This window comes from Leptonychotes weddellii, chromosome 13 (genome assembly GCF_054177405.1).
Source record: "Leptonychotes weddellii isolate Sample4059 chromosome 13, ASM5417740v2, whole genome shotgun sequence".
Classification (NCBI taxonomy): domain Eukaryota; kingdom Metazoa; phylum Chordata; class Mammalia; order Carnivora; family Phocidae; genus Leptonychotes; species Leptonychotes weddellii.
Genome location: NC_138381.1, coordinates 67,812,238 through 67,837,665, shown reverse-complemented (window position 1 = coordinate 67,837,665; position 25,428 = coordinate 67,812,238). Strand labels below are relative to the sequence as shown.

Here is a 25,428-nt window from a genome sequence, read left to right as displayed (position 1 = left end):
AAAAAAAAAAAAAAAAAAAAAAAATGCAAATGGAAACACATACTGGACACGGAGGGGGAAAAACGGAAAACACAGGGAATAATGGGACTGGAAAAAAAAAAATTAACAACCAAAAATTAATGGAAACACCCTAGCTACAGCACATGACACAATTAGATAACAATCCGCTGCTAAAATAAAAAAAGATTGAATATCATAAAAGAAGATTAAATATCATAGCATAACAAGCACCAACAGTCACACGGTAGGCCAGAATATTCCCTCCCCTGCAGCCCCCACTGGAGGGGGCTGCCTCTGAAGGCTACTCTTGCCCCTTACAGTGCAAGCAGGGCTGGGACCACTGGCACCAACTGCCCACTCCAGCCCCCTCTCATGTATTCCAAGTCCCAGGGGGGTTGCCACTGCTCTCCTGGGGTAGGGATGCCTTTGGAAGCAGACTGCAAGCTCCTCAGAGACCTTTTCCAACTGAGAACACCTGACCAAACCTCCCTGGGCGGGGGGGGGGGTTGGGTTTCGGTGGTTTAGGGAAGCGTGTTTTAGGTGTAGTAAAAATCTTCCCAGGTGCATCTACATAGAACCCTGTCCATAGTTGGTTTTTTTTTTCTTTCTGGTCATAGTTTTTCATTTGTTTGTCTATCATAATTTTAAAGGGATGAAGCAGCACTCAGTGGAGGGCCTAGTTATCCAGGCAGGCCCTGTAGGCAAGTCACCTCAATTCCCTGGTTCCTGGTCTCCTCACAGGCCTTTGCCAATCAAAAGGACTGGGCTGCGTAATTTCAAGTCTTTTCTAGAGTCCCGTACATGTGCCCTGAGAAACCCTCGATAGAACTGAGAACCCCTTTCTCTCTCTCTTGAATCCCGAATGCATGACCTATAGTCTCTCTATAGTCCTGTTCCTGTGACCTGCTAATCCCTCTGGAGTCTTGTACAATGACATCCACATAAACCTTTCTCTCTGCTGTCACCCCCACCCCAGCTGCTTAGGAAATGGGAAAAAAAAAAAAATCATTCCCTTATCAGAGATAGGCACCAAAGGCCATGAACACAAAGTAGTGTGTTACAGACTTGATTAACGACATCCCTTCTGTAAGAACTGTTCTGACTACCTCAAAACCTCTTTTCAACCCAATATAAAACAAGAGAATGTGCGTTTTGTTTTCTTTGATGTTTCTATAATTATCCATCACAGCGGTATTTAATGAATCATAATGACCGAGCAAAAACTCCCCACTTTTCAAACACGAGGACCCACCTTTTTCTTCTTAGCGGGCTGGTCCATTTTGGCTTGCAGAAAGTCAATGAGTTTGGTTTGTTGAGAAATAGTACCTTCCATTTTCACCTTTTCGTGAGAATAGAGAACCTAAAAATTCATAAAAACAAAAATAAGCTCAGCCCTCAAAAGAAGGATGCTTTTAAATGTGGTACTTTAAGAACATAAAAAAATTAGGTCGTGAGGATACTAGCATATGAAAATTCAACACAGACCACACTGGGCCAATATTTACTTACTTAGTCCTTTTCTTATGGCCAAAAACAAAACTAAAAAAAGGACTGATAGATGGATAAGTATATGGAAAAGTGTAAAAAAAAAAAAGGCAGGGGTTAATATTAGAATCTCAGAGCTGATCATTATAGGTATTTTCCAACTTCTCTGAAGGTTTGGAAATTTTCATAATGAAATCTTGGGGAAAACACACAAAAATACACAGTATAAAGAAAATGAACTTTTCACCAGATGGCTTTTGGCCATGATGCTTTGCCTCTGCAGACAATTTTTAAGTAAATTTCCTTTGCTGGTTCTCACCTGAATGTTTTCTAGCTGGTATTCCAGATCGCTCCTTTCGGTCTTCAGCAGATCAGCCCGGTCCAGAGCTTCTTGCAGCCCTTGAGTCAAACGGAAGATGTGATTCTTCTGCAGGTCCATCTGCTGCTGTAATTTGGCTTGCTAGTGGGGAGAAAGGCCAAACAGAGTCTCGATACCACAGACAATACAACTCGTTCCCCCACTGTTCTTGTTACCAAACTAATTGCAGACACGGCGCCAAATTTCGGCTTCTGAAATCATCTCCGTCTTCTGTCCCAGATGGATGCATGGGCACAGTTAAAAAGAATTTGCCCAGAAATCTCTGACGGCCAGCAAGTCACAGGACCCCCACTGTAAGAGGAAGGCCAGGCTGGTGTGTCTGTCTTTCCAGTCAGTTACAATTAAGGACATTGCCCCCCTGTGAATTGACATCAAAGATGCTGCGAATTACTGCAACGACAGCTAAGCTCCAATTTGTCCTTCGCTTTGCTTTTTAAGGTCTCATTTGCTACCACGAGAAACCACTTTATTTTCAGGCACTGTGGATGCACAAAAGGGAATCATGTCACCTCTAACTTAAGGAGCGCCTTGTCAGGGTGAGGGACCCCCAACCAGGACACAAATAGCCACAATCATAGGAGATACTTTTGCAGTGTGGGGAGGAAGGAAGAGAAGAGCCCAGACTCAGCACAAGAGTCAGTAAAACCCGGGGTGGGGAGGGGGGCGGAATCACTTTAGTGTTTTGGAAATAGTTTTGTGCTGGAAATCTCCCTCCAATTTTTACAATGGAAGTCAACCAGAAAATAAAGCGGGCTATAAAGATGCTGGTTTTATGGCTCTCCTTCCTAAAATGCTTGTTTCTAAAAAAGCAGGAGAGAGCAGCTACCCTGAGGAGACACCGCCTGATGGCATCCAACCCCGGCGTGACAATCTAACCACCCTGGAGGTGGCCCTAATATCCCCTCCCGTGGTGGCCTAGACTCTCTGCAGACTCAAGGACAGAGCTCCTGAAGAGCCTTAAATACCACCACGGGCATTTCCCAGCAGGCAATGGCAAATCTCCACGCTCTCCGCCCCAGAAGGCCAAGAGCTACCAACAACCTCAGAACTTGCCTCTTCATCCCATTTCGCTTCCCTCCACCTTTGTTTTGTTTTTCTTTCCATCTCTACTCCTCAACAGCCCTTCCTCTGGAGGGGAAGCGGATTCCTTGAGGCATCACGGTGTGGTGGAACGAACGTGGGCTTTGGAATGCTACGGACCCTAGTGTAAATGAGGACTCTAACACGTATCAGTCATAGGACCTGAGGGGAAGCTCATATTGCCTCTAGAAGCCTCAGTGTCTTCACCTGAAAGTGGGTACAATGCCTCCCCTGATTGGGTGATATACTGAGCGCCATGCCCAGAGTACCATAGATGCTCAAGGAGTTTTAGCAGTCTCTCTGTCTCCCCTTCCCTCCATCCAGTTCAGGCTCCCCTCTCCCTACGCCTTCTGTCCCTAGCCCAGCTGTCTTCCCCATGCCGACCTCCTCTCCCAGCCTCCCCGCATTAGTCCTCTGTAAAGCAAGAGATACTGTCAGCAACCAGAGATCACCTGCCCTGTATGCCAACCTGGAATTTCTGAATCAAACCACAGAAACCCCTAAAATATGGGGAGGGGGGAGCAGAGAAAACAGCTAAGATTACCTCTTAAAGGGAGCTATCAGTCCCCTACGGCGCAAGTGATTTTCGCAAATTACCCTCTTTAGTTTCTTCCCACTATTTTAGGACAACATTAATTACTAGGCAGGAAGCAGAGAATAAGGAGCTGGGGACAAGAATCGGGTTGGTGACAGCCGGGCCCAAAATATTTCTCTAGAACAAACACATCAATTGTCCATTAGCCTTCCAAGAAATAGGCTGCTTATTCACTATAATAAAAAAACAAGTGAGAATGGCAGGTTGCTGCTCGGTGGAATGCTTTTCAAAACCATTTACCTGCTTCCCAGAGAGAGGCAAATGGGGGCTATTCACGGGTCAGTGTCAGACTGAAAGGAGAGCATTAGCTCTGTGCTTTCATCTGTCCAAGAGTTTCACAAGGGTGACAGGAGACTGGCAGGACGCACCAAGGAACTGGATCACAGAACCGGAACACCTGACAACCCTGGTGGCTCAAAGGATGGATCAAAACCAACCAGAGAAAGTTCAAAAGGATGGGATTTTTTTTTTTTAATATTTTATTTATTTATTTATTTGACAGAGAGAGAGATAGCGAGAGCAGGAACACAAGCAGGGCGAGTGGGAGAGGGAGAAGCAGGCTTCCCGCCGAGCAGGGAGCCCGATGTGGGGCTCGATCCCAGGACCCCGGGATCATGACCTGAGCCGAAGGCAGATGCTTAACAACTGAGCCACCCAGGCGCCCCTAAAAGGATGGGATTTTTAAAGACACTGACTGATAAGGGCGCCTGGATGGCTCAGTCGGTGAAGTGTCTGCCTTCGGCTCTCAGGTCATGATCTCGGGGTCCTGGGATGGAGCCCCCTGTGTGGCAGGGGGAGGGGAGGGTCCCTGCTCAGTGGGGGGTCTGCTTCTCCCTCTCCTTCTGCCTCTGTCCCTCCCCTGCCCCACCCTATTTGTGCTCTCTCTCAAATAAATAAATAAATAAAATCTTAAAAAAAACCCAAAAACACCTTATGGAAGGGTTGGTGGCGATATGACAGGTCAGTGGGTAATTGGCAGAGGCTTACAGAGCCTGGAATGGAGCTGGAGATGTCCCACTGTACTCCATGTTGTTCAGACCATGCAGACTTCTAGAAACTCTCTTTGGAAAGATAAATCTACCAGAAAAGAACATTTCAAACTTGGAGGGACTTGAAATGTTTCTCTTAGGAAAGGGAAGGCGGTCTGCAGTGGGAGAGCGACGTTGGTATCAAACTGACTGTCGCAGAGATAATAGAAGTAGTTTTTCTCATAGAACTGTCACAAAGGCCGTAGGAGCCAAGTCATGGAAAGTACTCAGAAAGGCACCTGGCACACAGCAATTGCTAATGAAACATTCATTTTTAAATTATTACTCAAGTAATTTGATCATTAGTCAGCATTACTCTCCTATTTTGGTTGGAAATATCAGACTGCTCTATTTTCAAATGTTTCAATGAAATAGAACCATTGGTTGGAAGTTATAGGCTTTAATGGAAATTAGACAGGACTTTCTGAGAATTAAAGTTGCTGGAAAAACTGGGTTGGGAGGTCCACAGGCACTGTGCACTCAGGCCGAGGTTCAACCAGGCCCACTGGTGGGGAATGTTGGGGAAGGGATTGTCTGCCTTAGACATGAGGTTAATTTGACCAGAATTTGCAAATGGACTTTCACCTTTGGCATTACTTCCAACGGACTGATTGATAGTGGCTATCAAGGGCCATGTCAAAAAAGCTTCCAGGGGTGGCTGGGTGGCTCAGTTGTTAAGCATCTGCCTTCGGCTCAGGTCATGGTCCCAGGGTCCTGGGATCAAGTCCTACATCGGGCTCCCGGCTTGGAGGGAAGCCTGCTTCTCCTTCTCCCACTCCCCCTGCTTGTGTTCCTGCTCTAGCTATCTTTCTCTCTGTCAAATAAATAAAATCTTAAAAAAAAAAAAGTTTCCAAAGCCATTTCGGGCCCAAGAGGAAAGATTTGGGAGAGATATCCATTAGCAAAGTCTGCCAAGGGCAGGGATGAAGGGGACAATGGAACAAGGGCTGGGAATCTGGGCTCCATGACATAAAAAACTCTTCCCAACTCTGAGACTGTGATTCTGGCCCCATTTACAAGTCTCTGTACCTAATAAAGAGGACACTTGGGTTAATTTAAGAAAGAAGACAAATGAGCAAATACAAAAAAAGAAAGAGAGAGAGACAAATGAAGAAACAGACTCTTTAACTATGGAGAACAAACTGATGGTTACCAGAGGGGAGGTGAGTGGGAGGATGGGAGAAATAGGGGATGGGCATTAAAGAGTACACTTATCATGATAAACACACACACACACAATAATATCTCTTGATTTCAAGATGTGTTATAATCAGATGGTCTGTTAATGGAATAAGATAAACATGTAGATGGTTTTGTGACAAAGATGTCAAGAAAATTTAATGAGGAAAAAAGTCTTTTAACAAATGGTACTGGAGTAACAGGACAGTTCTATGGAAAACAGTGAACCTCTCCTCTCATACATAAAAATCAACTCAAAATACATCCTAGCCCTACATATAAAAGCTAGAACTATAAAACTTCTTGTAGTACAGAGAGAAGAAAATATCTGCAACTTTAGGATAAGCATAGATTTCTTAAATAGGACACAGAAAACACAAACCATTTTTAAAAACTGATAAATTTGACTTCATAAAAATTAAGAACGTTTGCTCTTTGAAAGACACTGTTTTAAAAGACAAGGCAAGCTACAAACTGGCTGAAAGATCCAGCATCCATACATCTGACAAAGAGTAGTATCAAGAAACCTTCAACAACTTTACTCAGAAGTAACTACCCAAAAGATTTGAACTTACACTTTCCAAAAGAAGATATATGAATGACAAATACATGAAAAGATGTTCATCTTTCATTATTAAAGAAATGCAAATTAAAACCACAATGTGATATTGTAATATACACACGAGAAAGGCTAAACAATACTAAGCATTATGGGATTGGAACTGCAAAATGGAACAACCACTTTGTTATCAACATACACATGTGACCCAGCAATGCTCCTCCTAGAGGAATGAAAACATATCCACACAAAGATGTGCACACAAGTTTTCATAGCAGATTTATTTATAATAACTAAAAACCAGAAACTATTCAAAGGTTCATCAGCAGGTGAGTGGATAAGTTATGCTATACCCATACAATAAATTACTGCTTAGCAATAAAAAGCAATGAACTGCTAGTACATTCATCAACAAGGATAAATCACAAAAACATGCTCAACTAAACCAAAGAATCCAGGGGCACCCGGGTGGCTCAGTCGGTTAAGCATCTGACTCTTGGTTTCGGCTCATGTCATAATCTCAGGGTCATGAGATGGAGCCCCGCATCGGGCTCCATGCTCACTGGGAAGTCTGCTTGAGATTCACTCTCTCTCCCTCTCCCCCCTGCCCCTCCCCCCACTCACACACTCCCTAAAATAAAATTATCTTTTAAAAAAATAAAAAAAATAAAGAATCCAGATACAAGGAGTATATATACTATGACCCCACTTCTAGGAAATTCTAGAAAAGAAAAGCTATCGGGGGGCGCCTGGGTGGCTCAGTCAGTTAAGCGTCTGCCTTCGGCTCAGGTCATGATCCCAGGGTCCTGGGATCGAGCCCCACGTCGGGCTCCCTGCTCAGCGGGAAGCCTGCTTCTCCCTCTCCCTCTGCCTGCTGCTCTGCCTACTTGTGCTCTCTCTGTCAAATAAATAAAAAAATAAAAATAAAAATCTTAAAAAAAAAAGAAAAGAAAAGCTATCGGTAGTGACAAAGAGCAGATCAGTGGATACCTGGGGCCAGGGTCAGAAGGTATCAACTAGAAGGGGCATAGGGAACTTTTTTGGATGATGAAAATGTTTTATGTTTTCATTGTGATGATGATTAGTCAGGTGTTTACATTTAAAAAATGATTCAGAAAAAAAAAAGACGACATTCAGGTTAAGCCCTTGGTCACATGCTTATAAAATGCACACCACGACCAAGGATCCTCGCTACATCCTGGACAATAAATATCATTCTTTGTTTCATAATGGTTTCAACTGTCAGTGAAATCTGCCTCAAACTCCATGTCAGCCAGATGTCTGTGCTCAAAAATCTATCTGTGAGGTACAGACTGGGAAGCTGGGAATGTTCTCGTGTCGTTTAGAAGTGAGAAAGAGGGGACTGAATCAGGATCCCAGTATGCTATTCCAAGCCTTGTCACTGACTCACCATGTAACCTTGGACCAAAGTATTGAGCTGTCAGAGCCAACTCTCTTTCTTCGGAAGGAAAATAGGACAGGCAAGATCATTGATTGTTTCTGTTCTGTTTCCAACATGTGCCTAAAGCGGGGACATTGCCTATTCATTCCAGATAAAAGACCATCATTCTCTACTTGACCACCAGGTAGATTTTTAAATTTTTATGACAGTGTTTTTTGTTTTTTTTTTTTAAGATCTTATTTATTTATTTGACAGAGAGAGAGACACAGCGAGAGAGGGAACACAAGCAGGGCGAGTGGGAGAGGGAGAAGCAGGCTTCCCGCCGAGCAGGGAGCCCGATGTGGGGCTCGATCCCAGGACCCTGAGATCATGACCTGAGCCGAAGGCAGACGCTTAACGACTGAGCCACCCAGGCGCCCCTATGACAGCGTTCTTAATGCTGCCTTTGGTGAACTTCCCACCCATGTGTGTGTGTAATTAATTTTATTGTAAAAATCTTTACTGTGATACAATATACATAAAATTTACAATTTTCACCATTCTTAAGTGGACAGTTCACTGGCTCTAAGGACATGCACAGTGTTATGCAACCATCACCACCATCCACCTCCAGAACTCTCCCAAATTCCCACCCATTTTTTTTCAGGTCTCATTCTGTAAAATATTTCATACTCACCTGCAAAATTTGCACCACACTTTTCAAAGTTAATAGTTTAGCAGTATTATTGCTATCAGCACAGTCCCTTGGGAGGTATCATATAATAAAACCTCAACGAACCAGAATAGGTATTCTGGTTAATTGAACTATCAGGTTCACTATGGGTTAAACAGAACACTCTTAGAGTCCTGTTTCTCATTAAATATCTTTATAAAGTATATTTGTCCTGGTTGGTCAATTCTAATGAACAAAGCAGAATCATAAGTGATTCAACATATAAGGGAGGGCTTTGGTTGGGGGTGGGAAGTAGTCATCAACTTAAAGAGAGATTTTCAGAATTCTGTTAAAAGGTCCAGGAAATAATATAAGGGATGGGTTCGGGAGACCAATTTGAGCTTTCCATTCCGTGTCTCAAAGGCAGGGCATAATTTTTTTTAATTGAATTAAATGAATGAGCAAAAGTCTTCATGAAATTTAGTACTCAGCATAAATCTGATCAAGTCCCTGCCCTGTGCATGAAGCTAATTTGCATAGATGTTTATCAGCCTGAAAACTTAATATACTTTAGATATTAACTTTAAAACAACAATTTAGTTCAACATTCAGTCACCCGTATATTTAATAAACTTCCATTTGGCACATACTCATCTGTGCTCAACATTCTTTTAAGCATCACGTGGGGGGATACAAGTGATAAAGACCCTCTGGCCTTCATGACACATTCTTTGAACGTGTTAAATACCTTCAAAAAAGTATTAAGTGACCACCTTACTCTTCCTCGAAAATTCAAACTTCCAAATTTGAACGTCTGATCTGGATCTGACCACCTAAACACAACATATTTTCACCTTCAGAATTCCACCTGGCTCTACTTCTCAGGTGTTTTGTACTCACCTCTTCCAGAAGCCTCTGTTTGAGCTCCCGTTCAGTCTCCAGTTTCTGCTGTAAACTGCGGGCGTTCATTTCAAGCATGGCATGTTTCTTCTCCAGGTCATTGAGCTGGGCATTGGGAAAAATTGGCCATAATATCATATTTAGGAATGCTAGATGCTAATGACTTTTGCAAATACCCACAAACCTTCACATGTGAAGAATCAAGTTCTGAAGATCAGAATATAAATATATAAATATTGTTTTCTAGGGACACCTGGGGATGGCTCAGTCGGTTGAGTGTCTGCCTTCGGCTCAGGTCATGATCTCAGGGTCCTGGGATCGAGCCCCACGTTCAGCACAGAGTCTGCTTCTCCCTCTCCCTCTGCCCCTCCCCCCACTCATGCTCATTCTCACATGCGTGTGCTCTTTCTAATAAAATCTTTCAATAAATAAATATTGTTTTCTCAAAGTATATCACAAAGGTCCATGTCACAGATAAGCCTTATATGGGGATAGTATTATTTCTAATGGGTCACATAAATAGCTATGACAAGTTCTAAGACAAGGATGATCACTTTGGCTGAGCTTAATTAAATAATCAAATGTTGAATGCTTACTATTTGCACAGCATTATATCGGGGCTCTTGGGATGAAAGAATGGATGAACTCTCTTAAGAATCTTACATAAAGTCACAAAGGCAGAGAGTAGCCCATAACTAGACATATACACAAACAAGGATTGCTTTGTCACATAAAATTTTTGATAAGAGGGGTATGGAGAAGAGAAATCCTTCCTGAATTACCAGTTTTAAGAAAAGATGATATCAATGTCTAGAGTCTGGTTTTGTTTTGTTTTTTTTTTAAAGTAAACTCCATACTCAGCAACATGGGGCTTGAACTCACAACTCTGAGATCAAGACCTGAGCTGAGATCAAGAGTTGGACACTTAACCAACTGAGCCACCCACATGCCCCAATGTCTGGAGTCTTAAAGGATGAGCAGAACTTTGCTATAGAATACTCTAAGAACAATCAAACAGAAAAAGATACTCAAGTTAAATCAAAAGGGTTCATTTACCTCTAAATAATATCCTTAGTTTCCTCATGGGTAAAAAATAAAAAAAATAGTAAGCCAGTATCAAGGAACTCCAGAGTGTCCCTGAGTGGCAAGCTCTAGCCTTGAATCCAATAATTTTATTTCTGTGAAATTTTATTTCTGTAAGAAAACCATGGATATTCATAAAGATTTATGTTCATCATAGTGTTCTTTATAACACTATGGCAAAAAAATTGAAAGAAGTTCAAAGTTCCAACACAAGTAGAATGATTAAATGATTAAATAGGTACCTCTGTGTTGTTGAGGGTTTTTTTAGAACTACATGTTCAAAAAACATTCAGTAACTGAGGAAAAGCCCCTACTTTTATGTTGTTTTTTTTAAAGATGTAAACTTGTTTACATAGTAAGAATCTAAATTTATTCTAATAGATCAGTGGTGGATTGTTAGTCATCTTTTCCTTTACTTTTCTATGGTTTCTAGATCTGCCACAATGACCCCAAATAGGTACTTTTATAATCACGAAATAACAAATAGTTATACCAAATACGAAATTCAGATTCTTGCTTTATTTTATGTGTGTGTTTGTGTGCGTGAAAAAGTGCGTGTGTGTGAACCTGGGTATATACATGAAATTTCTTTGATCTTCATTCTTGTTATCTGGAACACTGGGGCATCTATTTGAAGTTTCTTTCAAGACTTAGATAAACCTCCAGAACACGGGGACATAACGTGGCGTGCTACATGGACAGGACATGCATATTTCCAATATAAAATACCAAGGACTCACGTGGCCATCAGACCCTCTCGTGCCCCTGGCCTTGGAACAGAGAGAGGCTGAGCTGCCTACCCATCACAGCAATGGAAGGAGCATTAGTCCTTGCCACTGAGCACTTCCCAAGAATGCTCGACATTAAATCCAGCAACCAACCCAGAGATTAAATCTAGAAATCAGGTGTCAGAAAACGAGAGAGCTGTGTGTCCAGATCAGAATCCAGACCTCAGGCGCCCAGACAGGCAGATGTTAAGAAGTCACCGACAGATTGGGACACACCAGTCCCCACCATGCCTCCCACACTCTCGCCAACCCAGGGTGTCCTGTGTGGAGCCTAACCCTGCGACTTGATGGAACAGAGTAAACGTGTGTTTGTGAAATATGCTGACCGTGGATTGCACCTGAATGTGGGTCGAGCATGCCTTCTAAAAGAGGGAGATGAGATGTCCTGCTAAAAGGCAGAAGGGATGGGCGCTGACCTTGTCAGAGAGGCTCTCAGCTTTCAGCTTCTGCTCTTTGAGGGCCTGCTGCAGAGCAAGGATCTCAGCCTTGTGCTCCTTCACCGCCAGCTCCACCACCTGGCGTGACTCGGTGATCCGCTGGTCGGCCCGCGCCCTGCCGGGAAAGCACAGGCCCATTTCAGAAGCGCCACCATCACCAATCCCGAAAAAGGAAGTGGGCCCATCTCTAATCCCAATAAGCAACCAGACAGGCTGCAGCTGGACAGAGGCCCAACCCTGATTCCCAGTTCCAAATGATGTCTTGCTTTCTGACTGCTTACAGAGCGAAGAGTTGACCCACTTTAGACCTTGGGTAAAAATACTCTTAATAGGTAAAGTTCCTGTGAGTACTCACTTGGAAAGGCCGAAGGGGAAAGGCAATTTTCCAAAAGCAACTGGACTGAATAGGATACAGCAAGACTGTCACAGCCTCCCCTGGGAGTGGAAATGGAATGCGGTCCCCCTGAGGGACCACAGGAAACCCTAATCGAGCAAACATTTCCTCTCCTCAAGTCTATGCAATTAAATTACGTGTTTGGGGTGCTTGTTAGGAAACAAACTTGAATCCGATGAATGTATCTATAAATAAGGTTAGAGAATAGAAAAAACTAGAAGCAAGCTAGAAAAATTGCTGCCCTTCCCCATTTAGGTCTTGTGTTTTGCTACTTCCACACCTGAGCTTATACAGTCTCCTCTTCTGGCCAGCGCTCTCCTCCCCCACCTCCCCTACCCTGCAAACCCAAATCTTACTTGGCCTTCAGGGATGAACTCAAAAGGCCATGTCCTCCGTAAAACCTTGCTCAATTTCTCCTCTTGCAAAGCAGCTCTCCTTGCTCTGTATCCAAAGTGTAAACATACTCCTCTCTTGGCACACCCCACTCTCTATCTGAGGTGGTAAATACCCGAAAGCATAATTCATCTTCTCTATGAGACTTGCCTCTTGAGCACAGGAATTAAGAATTATATTTTACTCATCTCGGGATCCCACGTAACACCAAAATAGAGGGGGGGTGGGGGGAAGAAAGGAAAAGCCAAGATCTTTCACAACTGTCCCTGAAAGTATACATGAAATGTCTTCCTAAGCACAGCCCGTAATTATACCTTCCATGTGGAGTTGTGTGTTTCTTGATGCTGAAGCCAGCTTCCGACCCTCAAATTGGTCTCTGAGGGATTCTAGAAACACCTCAGATAGGAGCTGCACTTGAGGGCAGAAGGAAGGGGGTCTGTGTGAAAGCAATCAGAATATACGGTGAGGACTCAGGGGAAAGAGGAACAGGAGGTCTTAATCAGCAGCCCGTCAGGTCAGCAAATACCCTGAGTGGGAGGATATCCAAAAAAATGAATATTTCTACCAGTGTCTCTTCAAATTTAAGGAGTCTTATCTTTTGCCTCCAATCTTTTCTAGTTTAACTGACTCAGCTCCCATTAAACATCCACCACATTTGGCTGAGTCTACTGTGGTCAAGTAAATGCAGGACATACCAAAATGAGTCTGATGGTGCCCAACTAAATGCTCTGTGAGAGGCATTTCTAGGCATAGTTTATCTCACTTAAGGAGTTCAGGGATTCCCAGGAAGGTCAGTTTCAGAGGAAGGTGATATGAGTGAGGTTATGAAGGACGGCTACAATTCACTTGCGCACACATGAAGTCATGAGCTAACTCTAGCATGCACACTGGAAAATGGGACCCATTCTTCAAGGTCATTTATTTCTATCTGCTGCTAAACTGTCATAATATACCCATTTTGTTAGAACCAAACACTTTCCTGCCAAGAGCTGTAAAACCGTCATAACCAATCTTCCCATTAACCATGTCTGCAGTGTGAATGGCACCCCCTAGGGGTAGGAAGTCTATGACCTGCACTATCATGGCCCCAGCAGGAAGGGGATTCTGACTTTGGAAATCAAAGTGGGAAAGCAGAGGAAAGATTCTGCTTGAACTTATTTCCTACCACGAAAGAAAAAAACTGAACTATTCTTGTAGAGAAGCTGTTCTCCACCAAGGGTGATGCTGCCCCTCAGGGGACATTGGACAATGTCTGGAGACATTTTTGGTGTCACAACGTGAGGAAGGGGTTGCTACTGGCATCTAGTGGGTAAAAGCAGGGATGACACTTCCCTTCTACGATACATAGGACAGCCCCCACAACAAGGGATTACCTAGCCCAAACAGTCCATAGTGCCGAGGTTGACAAACCCTAGTGTAGACGGGTGACTAGCTTTACACAGGACCAGGATTAAAATGGTGATGGTCTTGCTACATGGTCACAATGATAACAAACGCAAGGTAAGAGTTTCTGCCAAGAAAGCACTGAGCTATTTGCCCTGCTGACTCCCAGGCCTCCTCATGGGGTGAAAGGACACCAGCTTCCAACACAGACATAATCCAAGTGACACTGACCATATTTACAAGTAGGATGACCGACCCATCCTGGTTTGCCCAAGAGTTTCCCAGCTTTAGCACTGAAAGTCTTGTATGCTAGAAACTTCTCTCAGTCCTGGGCAAGCTGGGACTGTTGGTCACCCTGTTCCTAAGGCTCAGGTGATCCCAGTGAAGACACCTGTCACTGGCTTTCTACAAACAGGAAGCCCCACCTGCTCTGCTTCTCGGTGTCCAGCATCCTCTGTAACTCTCGGACCCGACACTCAAACTGGGACTTCTCGTCACCAAGGACGCTCCTCCACGCCTCCCACTGCCGCTCTTTTTCCAGCAGCTCATCATTCAGGGCCTCCAGGTCCATGACCTGTTCTTCCAGCATCGTGCAAGTGGTCTTCAGAGCCTCCATCGTCTGCAAATCAGTACCACTGAGTTGTGCCTTGTATCAAATGAGGATTTCCTGGATGTTACTTTTGTTGGATCAGTGTCAGAAAAGCACAAGTTTCTAACTACAATCTGAAACACAGTGTATCTGTTTTCTTCTACAGACCCAGGGGACCAGACAAGAATGGATAAAGGTCCATTTCTGCCACCATCTTAAAGACAGAACCCAATGCAAGCCAGGGGGAAGAGACTACGCTTAAAAGTCAAGGGGCTCACACTAGCCTCCCAGAATATTCTATTTTATTTTTACCTTTTTTTAAGTCAGAATTAAGAGAACAACACACTTTTAGAAGCTACTTTTTCCAAACCCCCAAGCCCTCAAAACATAGACATGATGATGAAAAAGAGCCCATTTAACGGACAGGGCTCAGTCTTGGGTCCCTTGGGAGAGGTATACCGGGCGTCTGCTCTGAAACCTAACAGGATCAAAGTGTGCCAGGGATCTCTGACACAGCGTACTGTCCTTACTTGCTTCTGGCTTGTGAGCTGCATCTCCCTCTCCGTAATCTCACGGCGGAGATGGTCTACTTCACTTCGTAGTTGTACTATCTCATCGTTGGCGCCGGAAGCCTCGTCGAGTTGTTTGGACAAGTAGAAATTTTGGTTGTTGAGCTCAGCGTTGTCCTCGGTCAGCTGGTTTAGCTGCTCCTCCAAGTCTGTGATAACCTAAAAGAGGAAAGGAACCCGGTTCTGCATCCAGCCAAGTCCGTTTGAAATGAGGAACTGCTTCTAGAGCCACTGATTTTAGAACCTACGTGACACTAGCAATCCACATGCCACTCACATTTGCTTATCCAACCCCGGCAGCCAAAGCCAAACTCCCGTGCCCGCCCACTTAGCACTAAGACACACGTGCTGTGGTGGAAAAAGAAAAGTCTCTGATTCTTTCTCACGCATGATTTATCTGGAAGACATGGCAAAAGTAGATCAATCAAAAGTGATTGCCGTATGGAAGGGGCAACTTTAAATGAGATCAAGTTAATGGACGATAATATAATGTGGAAAATGCAAGCCAAGGAAAGGCGTCTAAGAGACTGGCATCACAATCAGCTAATTAAACAGACGGCACCATCCAGAGGACATTAGAACTGGAGATAGTCTTAGAAAGCAAAATAAAATTCTTATCAAGGAGGACTGACTGCGAAGGACACTAAAAGTTATTTTAATATCTCAGCGATAAATTTAATTTCATGCAACAAAAGGAAAAAATTTAAGGGAAGTTCAGAATAATCCTGAAAATATTGTACTATGGCATCACTTTAATGGTTTTTATTATACAGTTAGCTATCAAAAATGGGAAGGCATGTATATGAAATTGTCATTTTATTGAGAGAGATTTAATCTGGTTTTGCTAAATTATTTCCCTGCTCAATGGCAGAATGACTTCCATTTCAGTGCATTTAGCTTCCCTATTCTCTTTTCTGAGGTTCAGTATCAGCGCTTGCAGAGGGCTTTTGTATATAATACTTTCAAAGTTTAAGGGCAATTTTCTAATAATAGTTCGAATGAAGCACACAGGCAGTAAATTACATTTTATGTAACAAAAAGAAGTAAATTAAAAGGAAATGTCTTGAAGCCTACAGTTTATTAATTGTTTCCAATTTCCAAACCTAGAGTAGACTTAGTTTATGAAATGTTGCCACTGTTTCCATGACTAATTCCCTATTTTAACCCCCTTTGATTATCAATTTAAAAAAAATCTTCCCGGGCACATAGAATTAAAGAACATCAATTAAGCACATTTGTTCAATGTGGCTCAGAAAACAGAGCTTTTGTTAACTGAGATGATAAGCTTTTAATGTAGTAAGTGGTCTAGTAATTTGTACCTTAATGTCCTTAATGTACCTTAAAGCCCTGCTAATTCCTAACGTATTGGTTGAGGTGCACTGTTGGCTACAAGATGGGGAATAAAGGTTATCTGGTTGGGTCCTTAGCTAGGACTCCTTTATCAGGGAAAATGGGAAAAGACTTCAAGTTTGTCATTTCTAGTCAGCAGTTATACCTTAAAGGGATCCTGGATCACCCTTTGGGTGCATGGTTAAATCTCCTAAAACCAGAAACAATAAGTAAACAATGCCCAGTAGTTCAACTGGTCTCCATCTTATATGTAGTGAAGCCATTCCTTAAGATAGTTTTCATCCTGGACTATAAATGTCTCCATTTAACTACTATGCTTCTTTCTAATGTCCTTCCCCCACACACACCAAAAACAAAAACACAAAAAACAGAGGCAAGCTGGCCTAGAAACTACGTTCTCAAATGGAGTTTGGAGCCCCAAATAAAGCCATCTTAAACTTTGCAGGGTTGGGGTCTTCATCTGCGATAAGGAGGTAGATACTATATTTACTACCTCCTCCGTTTCATTTTTTTTTTTATGTTTTGAATTTTCTTGCATACTATTCTACCTTAATGTAGCCTGTGAAATACAAGGGATAAAAATTAATGACCAAGATAATGCTTCATTTTAAAGACTATCATGGTACCTCTTGCGGGGCAGAGAGGCTACAGAAAATCTGCTCACCTAAGAATATACATGTTGCCAAAATAATTTACTCACTGCTCAAAGACATACCTAAGCCTTTGGGTTCTCACTCCCTTTCTCTGATTTATGGGGAAAAAATTGCAATTTATTATTAGCCCATTTCTGCTCACTCTTCTCCTTTCAAAATAGATTATAAAGTGCTAAAGACAAAATACTTGAAAAGCTCAATGAAGTGCCAAGATTATGACTCTCACTTCAGTTGAGACGGGCCCACCGGAGTGGGAGGCATCCTTCTACTTCCCTATTGTCATTCAGTTTTCAAGGGGTCTCACATCTCTGATTTCTACTTACAGTTTGTGAATGTTGGTTCTATATTTTACCCTATTTTGCATGTTTGTCAGGAGGAGGCTTGTGTGTTTATGCGAAGCCCCCAAGCACTCATTAAAGCATTTTAACTCATTCAGACTTCTTATATATTCTTTCTGCCCAAGTCATAACATGTTTAGCTTGTGATTCTGTTTTGAGGTGTTGGAGTTGTGGTATTGTTAGTTTTAGACAGCCCCCCAACATACCCACACATACATTATTGGGTTTATAGATATTGAAATGACTGGGGACACAGGCAGAAAATTAATGGTCTCCATGGTTTAAAAAAAATTTTTTAAAGTATTGTGATAGGCAATCTGTGATTTTGAACCAGGTAATGTGCAAGGAGGATTCTTAGATCTACCATGTGTCCGTGGGTGTATTCTCTCCACACCAAGGGCAAATGATCTGTTTATTCTATTATGAGTCTGTTAACCTTTCAACCCCAAGGATACAAGGTAAAAAAGAGAAACTGAAAGGCTGACTCCATCTTAGCAGTGAGAAGAGGAGGGAGACACCTTCCTAACACAGGAGCCAACAGAGCTTTCTTCTAGGCTGTTTTTGCAGATAAGAGATCGTGATGCATTTCTAAGAGGAAATAAGGATATAAAAAATGATCTACTCTCAGTGTCTGAGAGAGAGAGAGAGAGAGATCTCTATTTGGGGTTATCTGTTGCTTTTCAAGCAAACCTGACAGATCTGAGCAAGAACTGTTTAGCTCTCACACCTGATGGGAAGACCAGTAGGGAGAAGGTAACCAGGTATATGTTCAACGGCACGGTGGGGGTTTAGAAACCAGTCAGATGATGAGCATCGGGCTAAAAAGACACAGGGCTAAAGTCCTACTGGAATGTCTGGTTCCTTCTTGAAGGCAGCTATTTGCATATTATTTATTTTTAATCTTATAGCTGACAGATTGATTCATAATTAAAACTGTGTCATATGTTTGCCCACCAACTCCCCTCCGAAACAGACTTAGGTAGGGTTTTAGGTGCCAGATTGGATCAAACCCTTTTTTTAAATCTCATCAAAATATAGAAATGGTCTGAGCTGGAAAATGTTACAGCTCATGAGTTTTTTAAAAGCTGCTAACTGGGAGCTCCTATCAGTTGAGTTATTGCAAGAGTTCCCACCAGTAACAAAGATGACGTCTCCTTGCAGAGACAATCTCAGATAGCGCCAGTTAGACAGAAACATCCATCATGCCCGTCAGAAGTGTCTTTAAAGCAGCCTTTGAAGTTGAAAAAGTGTAACAGAGATCTACTATTGCTGCCAAACGTTGTCCTAAAGCAGTGGTTTTCAAACTTTTTAAAGGGGCAGACCATTTTCTAAACAAAAGAGTATGTCGTAAACCCAGTATAATAAAGTATTAATAGTATCCAATACTATTTAGCACTTTCTATGGACCAGGCCCTGTGTAATCCCTTGGATGCATCATCTAATTCTTGCAGGACCCCCATGACACAGGCATTAGGACCAAATTTGATTCGGTGACTTAGTGTTTCCTAAGTTTTGAACGTATACTGGAACTAAGCCGCTGTCTCTTTGCCCTCACCAAGCCCCTCAAAGAGCAGTTACTAAATGAATTATGCATCTTATAATTGACGATATATTGAAATGGGGAATATACAATGTCGGTGCCATTTTATAGGTAAGCAAATGGAGGCTTGGGAGTTTAGCATCACACAGTTAAAAGAGGCCAATTTCAAATCAGAACCCGTCTGACTCCAGAGTACATGGTCGGACCACGAGCAACCCAGCTGCTCTTGCCGAAGTGTGGGTGGGGGTCACTCTTTCGGGTTCCCCCTCCCACTGGGAGAGGTCCCAAGGCTTCTCCACAGAATATCAGAAGTAAGTAAAGCAAGGAATAGAAGTCACTGCTCCCGAAAAAAAAGCAAATGTGAGGGATGAAAAGAATATAAAAGTTACATAAGAAAGTAACCAAATTCATTCTACATACTGGCATATTCTATTTAAAAACAAACCTCTAATTTTTAAAATCTGAGGGGGTGGGGAACATTTCATTTCTCACATGGAAACATTTGAGAGTAAACGGATACATTCGTTATTTTGATTGTCTTGCCGGTTTCACAGCTGTGTACACATTTCAAAACTCCTGAAGGGGCGCCTGGGTGGCTGTCGTTAAGCATCTGCCTTCCGCTCGGGTCATGATCCAGGGTCCTGGGATCGAGCCCCGCATTGGGCTCCCTGCTCAGCAAGAAGCCTGCTTCTCCCTCTCCCACTCCCCCTGCTTGTGTTCCCTTTCTCACTGTGTCTCTTGCTGTCAAATAAATAAATAAAATCTTTAAAAAAAAAAAAATCTTTAAAAAAAAAAAACTCTTGAAGTTACTGTACTCCAAGTATACCTCAATAAAGCTATAAAAACATTTTTTAAAAAAGCTCTTGGGCGCCTGGGTGGCTCAGTTGGTTAAGCGACTGCCTTCGGCTCAGGTCATGATCTCAAGGTTCTGGGATCGAGCCCCACATCGGGCTCCCTGCTCGGTGGGGAGTCTGCTTCTCCCTCTCCCTCTGCCTGTTGCTCCTCCTGCTTGTGCTCTCGCTCTCTCTGTCAAATAAATAAATAAAATCTTAAAAAAAAAAAAAGCTCTTATGAATATGTGGCATACACACACACACACACACACACACACACTTATTCAGTGGAATATTACTCAGCCATGTAAAAGGGATGAGACTGTGCCGTCTGTGACAACATGGATTGACCTAGAGGGTATTAGGCTAAGCGAAATACATCAGACAGAGACAAGCACCATATGATTTCACTTACATGGGGAATCTAAAAAACAAAACAAATGAACAAACGAACAAACAAAAAGCAGAAGCAGACCCACAAATACAGAGAACTGATGGTTGCCAGAGGGGAGGGGGAGGGGGAGGAATGGGTAAAATAGATGAGAGGGAGTGGGAAATACAGACTTCCAGTTCTGGGTCGAATAAGTCACAGGGATGAAAAGTACAGCATAGGGAATATAGTCAATGGGATTATCATAGCATCGTATGGTGACAGATGGTAACTACACTTGTGGTGAGCCTAGCATAATATATAGAGTTGTTGAATCACTGTGCTATAGACCAAAAACTAATGTAATATTGTGTGTCAACTATACTTCAATTAAAAAAAAAAAAAACTGTTATGCCAAAAGACTAAAAAAAGAGAAAACTCCAGATGAAGGATTAACGATGTACACATTTAAAACATATCCAAGTTTATTTTAGGAAAAAATAGTAATATAAAAAAAAAATCACGGTCATAAAATGATCTATGTTTTATTCAGTGATCATTTACGAGCATGTATGTAATACAAGCAAATAACTCGTGCATAAAAAAAGAAACCGAGACAGTAAGAAACTAAAAAAGTGGGGGCACGAGAGTACAGGAAAAGAACGCATCAGCAACTCAAGGAAGAGAGGCAGAATGGAGGAGATGGGGAGACACTTGTAAGGCGGGCCTACCCCTGATGCAGCCATCGGCATCGGGAAATACAGACCAAAAATCCATCTGCTGGGTACGTGCTAGAGTCAAACAGAGGCATATCTCATGACCTACTAGCTACTCCACTCTTTGGTATATGCTAGTCAGAAACAGGTGCTTACGGCCACCAAAGGACTCACGCAACAGTGCTTCCTGACAGCTGTGTTCCTAACGGTAGCAATTCAAATTCCATCAGCAGGGGAGTAGATAAATAAACTCCACGACTACGCATCCAATGGCAACGCTACACCATAATTAATGAAAAGGAACAAATTCTTGATGGGTTCAACCACACTGACGAACCTCACAGATAATTTAAGTAAAAAAAAAACCAAAAAACAAAAAACTAAGGCCAAGAGAGCACATCCTCTGTGATTCCATTTCTCTGAAGTTCAAGAACAGGCCAAACTGATCTCTGGTATCAGAGCTCAGAACTGTGGTCATCCTTTAGGCAAAGGATGCTGATAAGAAGGGGACGTGAGGCAGCCCACTGGAGACTGAAAATATTCTGGATCTTGATCTATGTGGTGGCTACACAGTTGTCTATATGGTGTATAAATTTCATTCAACTGTACCCATAAGATTAGTGCACTTAATGCATTTTACGGTGTGGATTTTATAACTAAATTAAGGGGGAAAAAGCATACACTCTTAAGACTTAACATCCCATTTATAATCGGTAAAGAGGAAAGAAAGAGTTCATTACAAGACAATAAAATATGTATGTGGGGACAACGGTGGGGTTGTTTCTGGAAATCCACAGATGCGAGTAACACAAATGGAGACAAGTTCACTGAGGACTAAGAAGGTAATAAAGCCATGAAAGTACCAAAAAAGGAGGTGGAACCATGAATAAGGTAACATCCTATCTTCTGAAAGGGGCCTATTTCAGTCCTTTGTTCCGATGGGAAACAGAGCGAGCTTCTGCTGACCCTACGCCATTACATAATCTGTGCACACTTCTCCACCCACAGAATTTACTTCCCCCCATATAAATGACGTCTCCCAAAGAGCCATAGAGTTTTATTTTGCCTGGTAGGAAGTTAAAATTTCTAGGTCCACAGAACTTGCCAGACTTTCCTCTCTGCGGCAGCAGCGGGCTAGAGAAGCCTTGGGTGGCAACCACGTCCAGCGTCCGCACAGCATCTACCTGGGACTAGCCTCGGAACCTTCTACACTGGGGCGGGAGTGGGAGCTGCCTTGGGACTTTTGCTGCAGCTACTGCAGCCTATGCAGTGAGAACTGTTTCCACCACTCCAACTATCCTTCCCCAAACACAAAGAATGGTTTAGAATTTTTTAAACTGGCAGGAAACCGAGAACTGGCATTATCTGGGGCTCAGGAACTCCAAATGAGTTTGACCCCATTAAGTGCTTCAAGTGGAAAGTTTGTAACAAAAAATCAGTCAGTTGATATTATAAGAGATGCCCCCTCTTCCCTCTTGGTGTCTAGTCTCATGTTATTTTAATCATTTGTAGATTTAATACTCACAGTACAGCTGTTACGAAGGGCATCAAATTTGCGCTGGATTTCATCTCTATGGGCCTAAAAGGTAAGAAGTCGATTATAAATTTTTCGTAGTGTAGGATACAATTCTACATGCTATGGATCAAATAAAGAAAAGAGCAATTAAACTAGAAAGCCAAGAATGCTGTTGCAGCCGCCCAAACATCTGGTTTTCAAAGAACTAATTAATCAAGTCATGTCCAACATCAGAAATTAAAGTTACAGGAATACACAGTGCTGTGTTAATAACACTTGACTACTTAGACCACACATGCATACCCTGTACAAATATCTTAACATTCACATTAACACCCAGGGGCTTTGGAAAAAAAGAAGAAGAAAATTCAAGGAGGAAGTTTTTATTCTCGTTCCTTTGTTTACTCCTCGTTCTTAACCTGTCCCTCTTCCTTCCAGTTGACCCCTCCCTAGCCTACGCCCTGAGAGACATACACATGCACGCAGACACACACACACACACACACACACACACACAGGACAACAGCCAGGACAAACAAGGGATTTTTTTTGTTGTTAATCAAAAGCTGCTGAGATTCAGAAACCAGACATTGACCTTCAAGTAAGCAGAAGGCCTTCTCCAAGGCAGAGCTGCTCCAAAACAGCAGCATTCGTTCAGCGGACACTCAAGGACTTTCTGAGTGCACCTGATAGGCCGTACACTGAGGTGCCGTACAGCATACGCAGCGCTACCGTCATTCACTGAGGGAGGGTAGAAAGTTAACGAGTCCATGATTACAAACAGTGACAAATGCTATAAAAGAAACAAACAAGGTGCAGGAAAAAAGGATAAGGGGGACAGAAAGGAACTTACTTAGATGGGGTAATCAAGGAGGGCTTCTCTGAAGAGGTGACACTTAAACTGACACACATACTATGATGAGGAGCCAGCCATGCAAAGAACAGGAAAAGGCAGAGGGCGAAAGTCTTGAAGCAAGAAAGGGTTTGGTGCATTGGATGAACAAAAAAAGGCCTGAATGGCTACAGCAGAGCTTTTCAAACTTCAAGCTATGACCCAAGAGCAAGCGTGACAAGTGGGGTTTTTCCTTCTTTTTTGTTTTGTTTTGGTTTATTCGATGAAATGGAATAAACAGAATAGAACAGAGAACACTGGGATGTACCTTGGATAGGGAAGCACTGTCACAGGACACTTCTGTTCCAAATACCATAATTCACCAAATTTAGGATGCTGTCAATCGTCAGACATTGTAATTTTATGTGGCATTAAGGAAAACAAGGTGCTGTTGACTAAACTATGACATGTCCACACGTCTGTATGTCCACATGACTAGAGAGTCCTATACCATCTATGACTATAAAATGCACCCTGATTTTAGATACCTTAGAATCAATGAAGTGGAGTATATATATATGCTCCCTTGTATTAGATTGTAAAGTAAATGTGTTTTTGGTGGGTAGTGGTCAAACAATTTTTGGCTAAAGCACAGCAAGAGAAGGAAAAAGTCACCCAAGATGATGGTAGAGAGGCAGGCAGGGACCAAGAATCTTAAAGGCCCAGAATGCAGTTTGGGTTTCATTTAAAATACCATTAATTGGAAGCGTGAAATGATCCAATTGTCATTTTGTGGATGCTGTAGCAAGAACAGATCAAAACAGGACAAAGGTAGAAATGAGCAGGGAAACTACTGAGGAGGTTGTTGCTGTCATTCAAGGAGGAGATGACGATGGCTTGGAGTAGGACGGTGGCAAAAGACACAGAGAAGTGGACAGCAGTGAGATCTCTTGGAAGCATAGGTAATAAGACTTGCTGACAGACATTGGGGAAAGAAAGGAAAAGGATGCCCTCACAGACCTTCGACTTGAGAGACAGGGTAGATTGTGGTACCAGAGCTTAGCTATGAAAGTCCAAAGAAGAATCTAATTTGAGGCAGAGGCAAATGTGGCCCTGCTCTTAAAAAAAAAAAAAAAAAGTCTGTCAGATCTATAAGACAACTACGTCAAAAATTTTAGAGCTGTGATGTATTCTCTAATACATCTATTTTGCCATAAATATTCTAAATTTATAACAGCAGATAGACGCTGCAGAAAAAAAGATTAGTGAGCTTGAAGACAAAGCACTAGAAACTACCCAAAATGAAACACACGAAGAAAGGCTTTAAAAAATGAACAAAGTACCAATGCACTGTGAGACAACTTTGAACTGCCTAATATGCATGTAACTGGAGTCCCTGGAGGAGGGTAGGGGTCAGACAGAAAAAACATTTGAAGAAATAATGGCCACAGATTTTTCAAAGTTGATGAAAACCATAAACCCACAGATGCAAAAAGTTCAAGGAACCCCAAGCACAAGAAACACAAAGAAATTTAAGCTAAATCACATCTTTATCAAACTGCTTAAAACCAGTAACAAAGAGAAAAAGCTTAAAGCCAATCAGAGAAAAAAGACAAGTTACATATAGAAAAACAAAAAGATTCCTCACCAGGGGGTGGGTGGGAAAAGGGGAGGGGAGGGGGTGAAGCAAGTTAGAAGACAGTAGAACAACATCTTTAAAGCACTGAACGGAAAAACAGCAACAAAAAACCCAAAACCTTTGACATTCTATACCCAGCAAAAATATCCTTCAGAAATGAAGGTGAAATAAAAGACTTTTTCAGGTATACAAAAGTTGAAGGAATTTGCCACCTGCACTGTAAGAAATGGAAAAGGAAATCCTTCAGGCAGAAGGAAGGTGACAACCAGAAATATAAATCCACACAAAAGCATGACGAGCCCTGGGAAAATGGCTTAAAAAAAAAAGTTGCAAAATAGACTCACAGATTCATGAATAAAAAGTTATCATTGAGAATCAACTCCCCACATCATTAGCCCATATTTTTATGGACTAACTTATCAGACTCTTACTTTTCCCCCAAAATCAATCTGCTGTATGCCCAGCAATAATCCGAGAGATTTACTGATTTAATGGGGCATGAATGCCATTTATCCAAAGTAGGAACATCGCACTACCACTGAAATCAAATGGCAATCCTCTTTGAAGTTAAAATGTAATGGAGTACCATCATTACGGCTTTTGATTTATTATTGACTGTGAGTTATAAACACAAAATGTAGAACGGATCCTGTTACGACTGCTGGAGATTCTATAAGCATTTAACAATTACCGAACTGATCTGAGCAAGAAAATGTCAAGAAACATGTTTTATGTTTCTTTGAAAT

The 25,428-nt window shown here is 42.2% G+C and overlaps 1 protein-coding gene across 8 annotated transcripts in view; it reads right to left on the bottom strand.

Moving 5' to 3' along the window:
* The window catches only part of CIT (citron rho-interacting serine/threonine kinase), a 162,938-nt gene that overhangs the window by 27,039 nt on the left and 110,471 nt on the right, over positions 1–25,428 (bottom strand). For 4 of the 8 annotated variants that reach the window (XM_081802077.1, XM_081802076.1, XM_081802080.1 and 1 more), the window contains exons 24-30: positions 22,221–22,274; positions 14,857–15,054; positions 14,163–14,383; positions 11,547–11,682; positions 9,260–9,364; positions 1,805–1,945; positions 1,253–1,360 (exon numbers count right to left, since the gene is read on the bottom strand). In XM_081802077.1, the coding sequence (XP_081658203.1) occupies positions 1,253–1,360; positions 1,805–1,945; positions 9,260–9,364; positions 11,547–11,682; positions 14,163–14,383; positions 14,857–15,054; positions 22,221–22,274 (963 nt within the window). The remainder of the gene's footprint in view (positions 1–1,252; positions 1,361–1,804; positions 1,946–9,259; positions 9,365–11,546; positions 11,683–14,162; positions 14,384–14,856; positions 15,055–22,220; positions 22,275–25,428) is intronic. The other 4 variants (XM_081802078.1, XM_081802082.1, XM_031034628.2 and 1 more) reach the window with 1 other exon arrangement.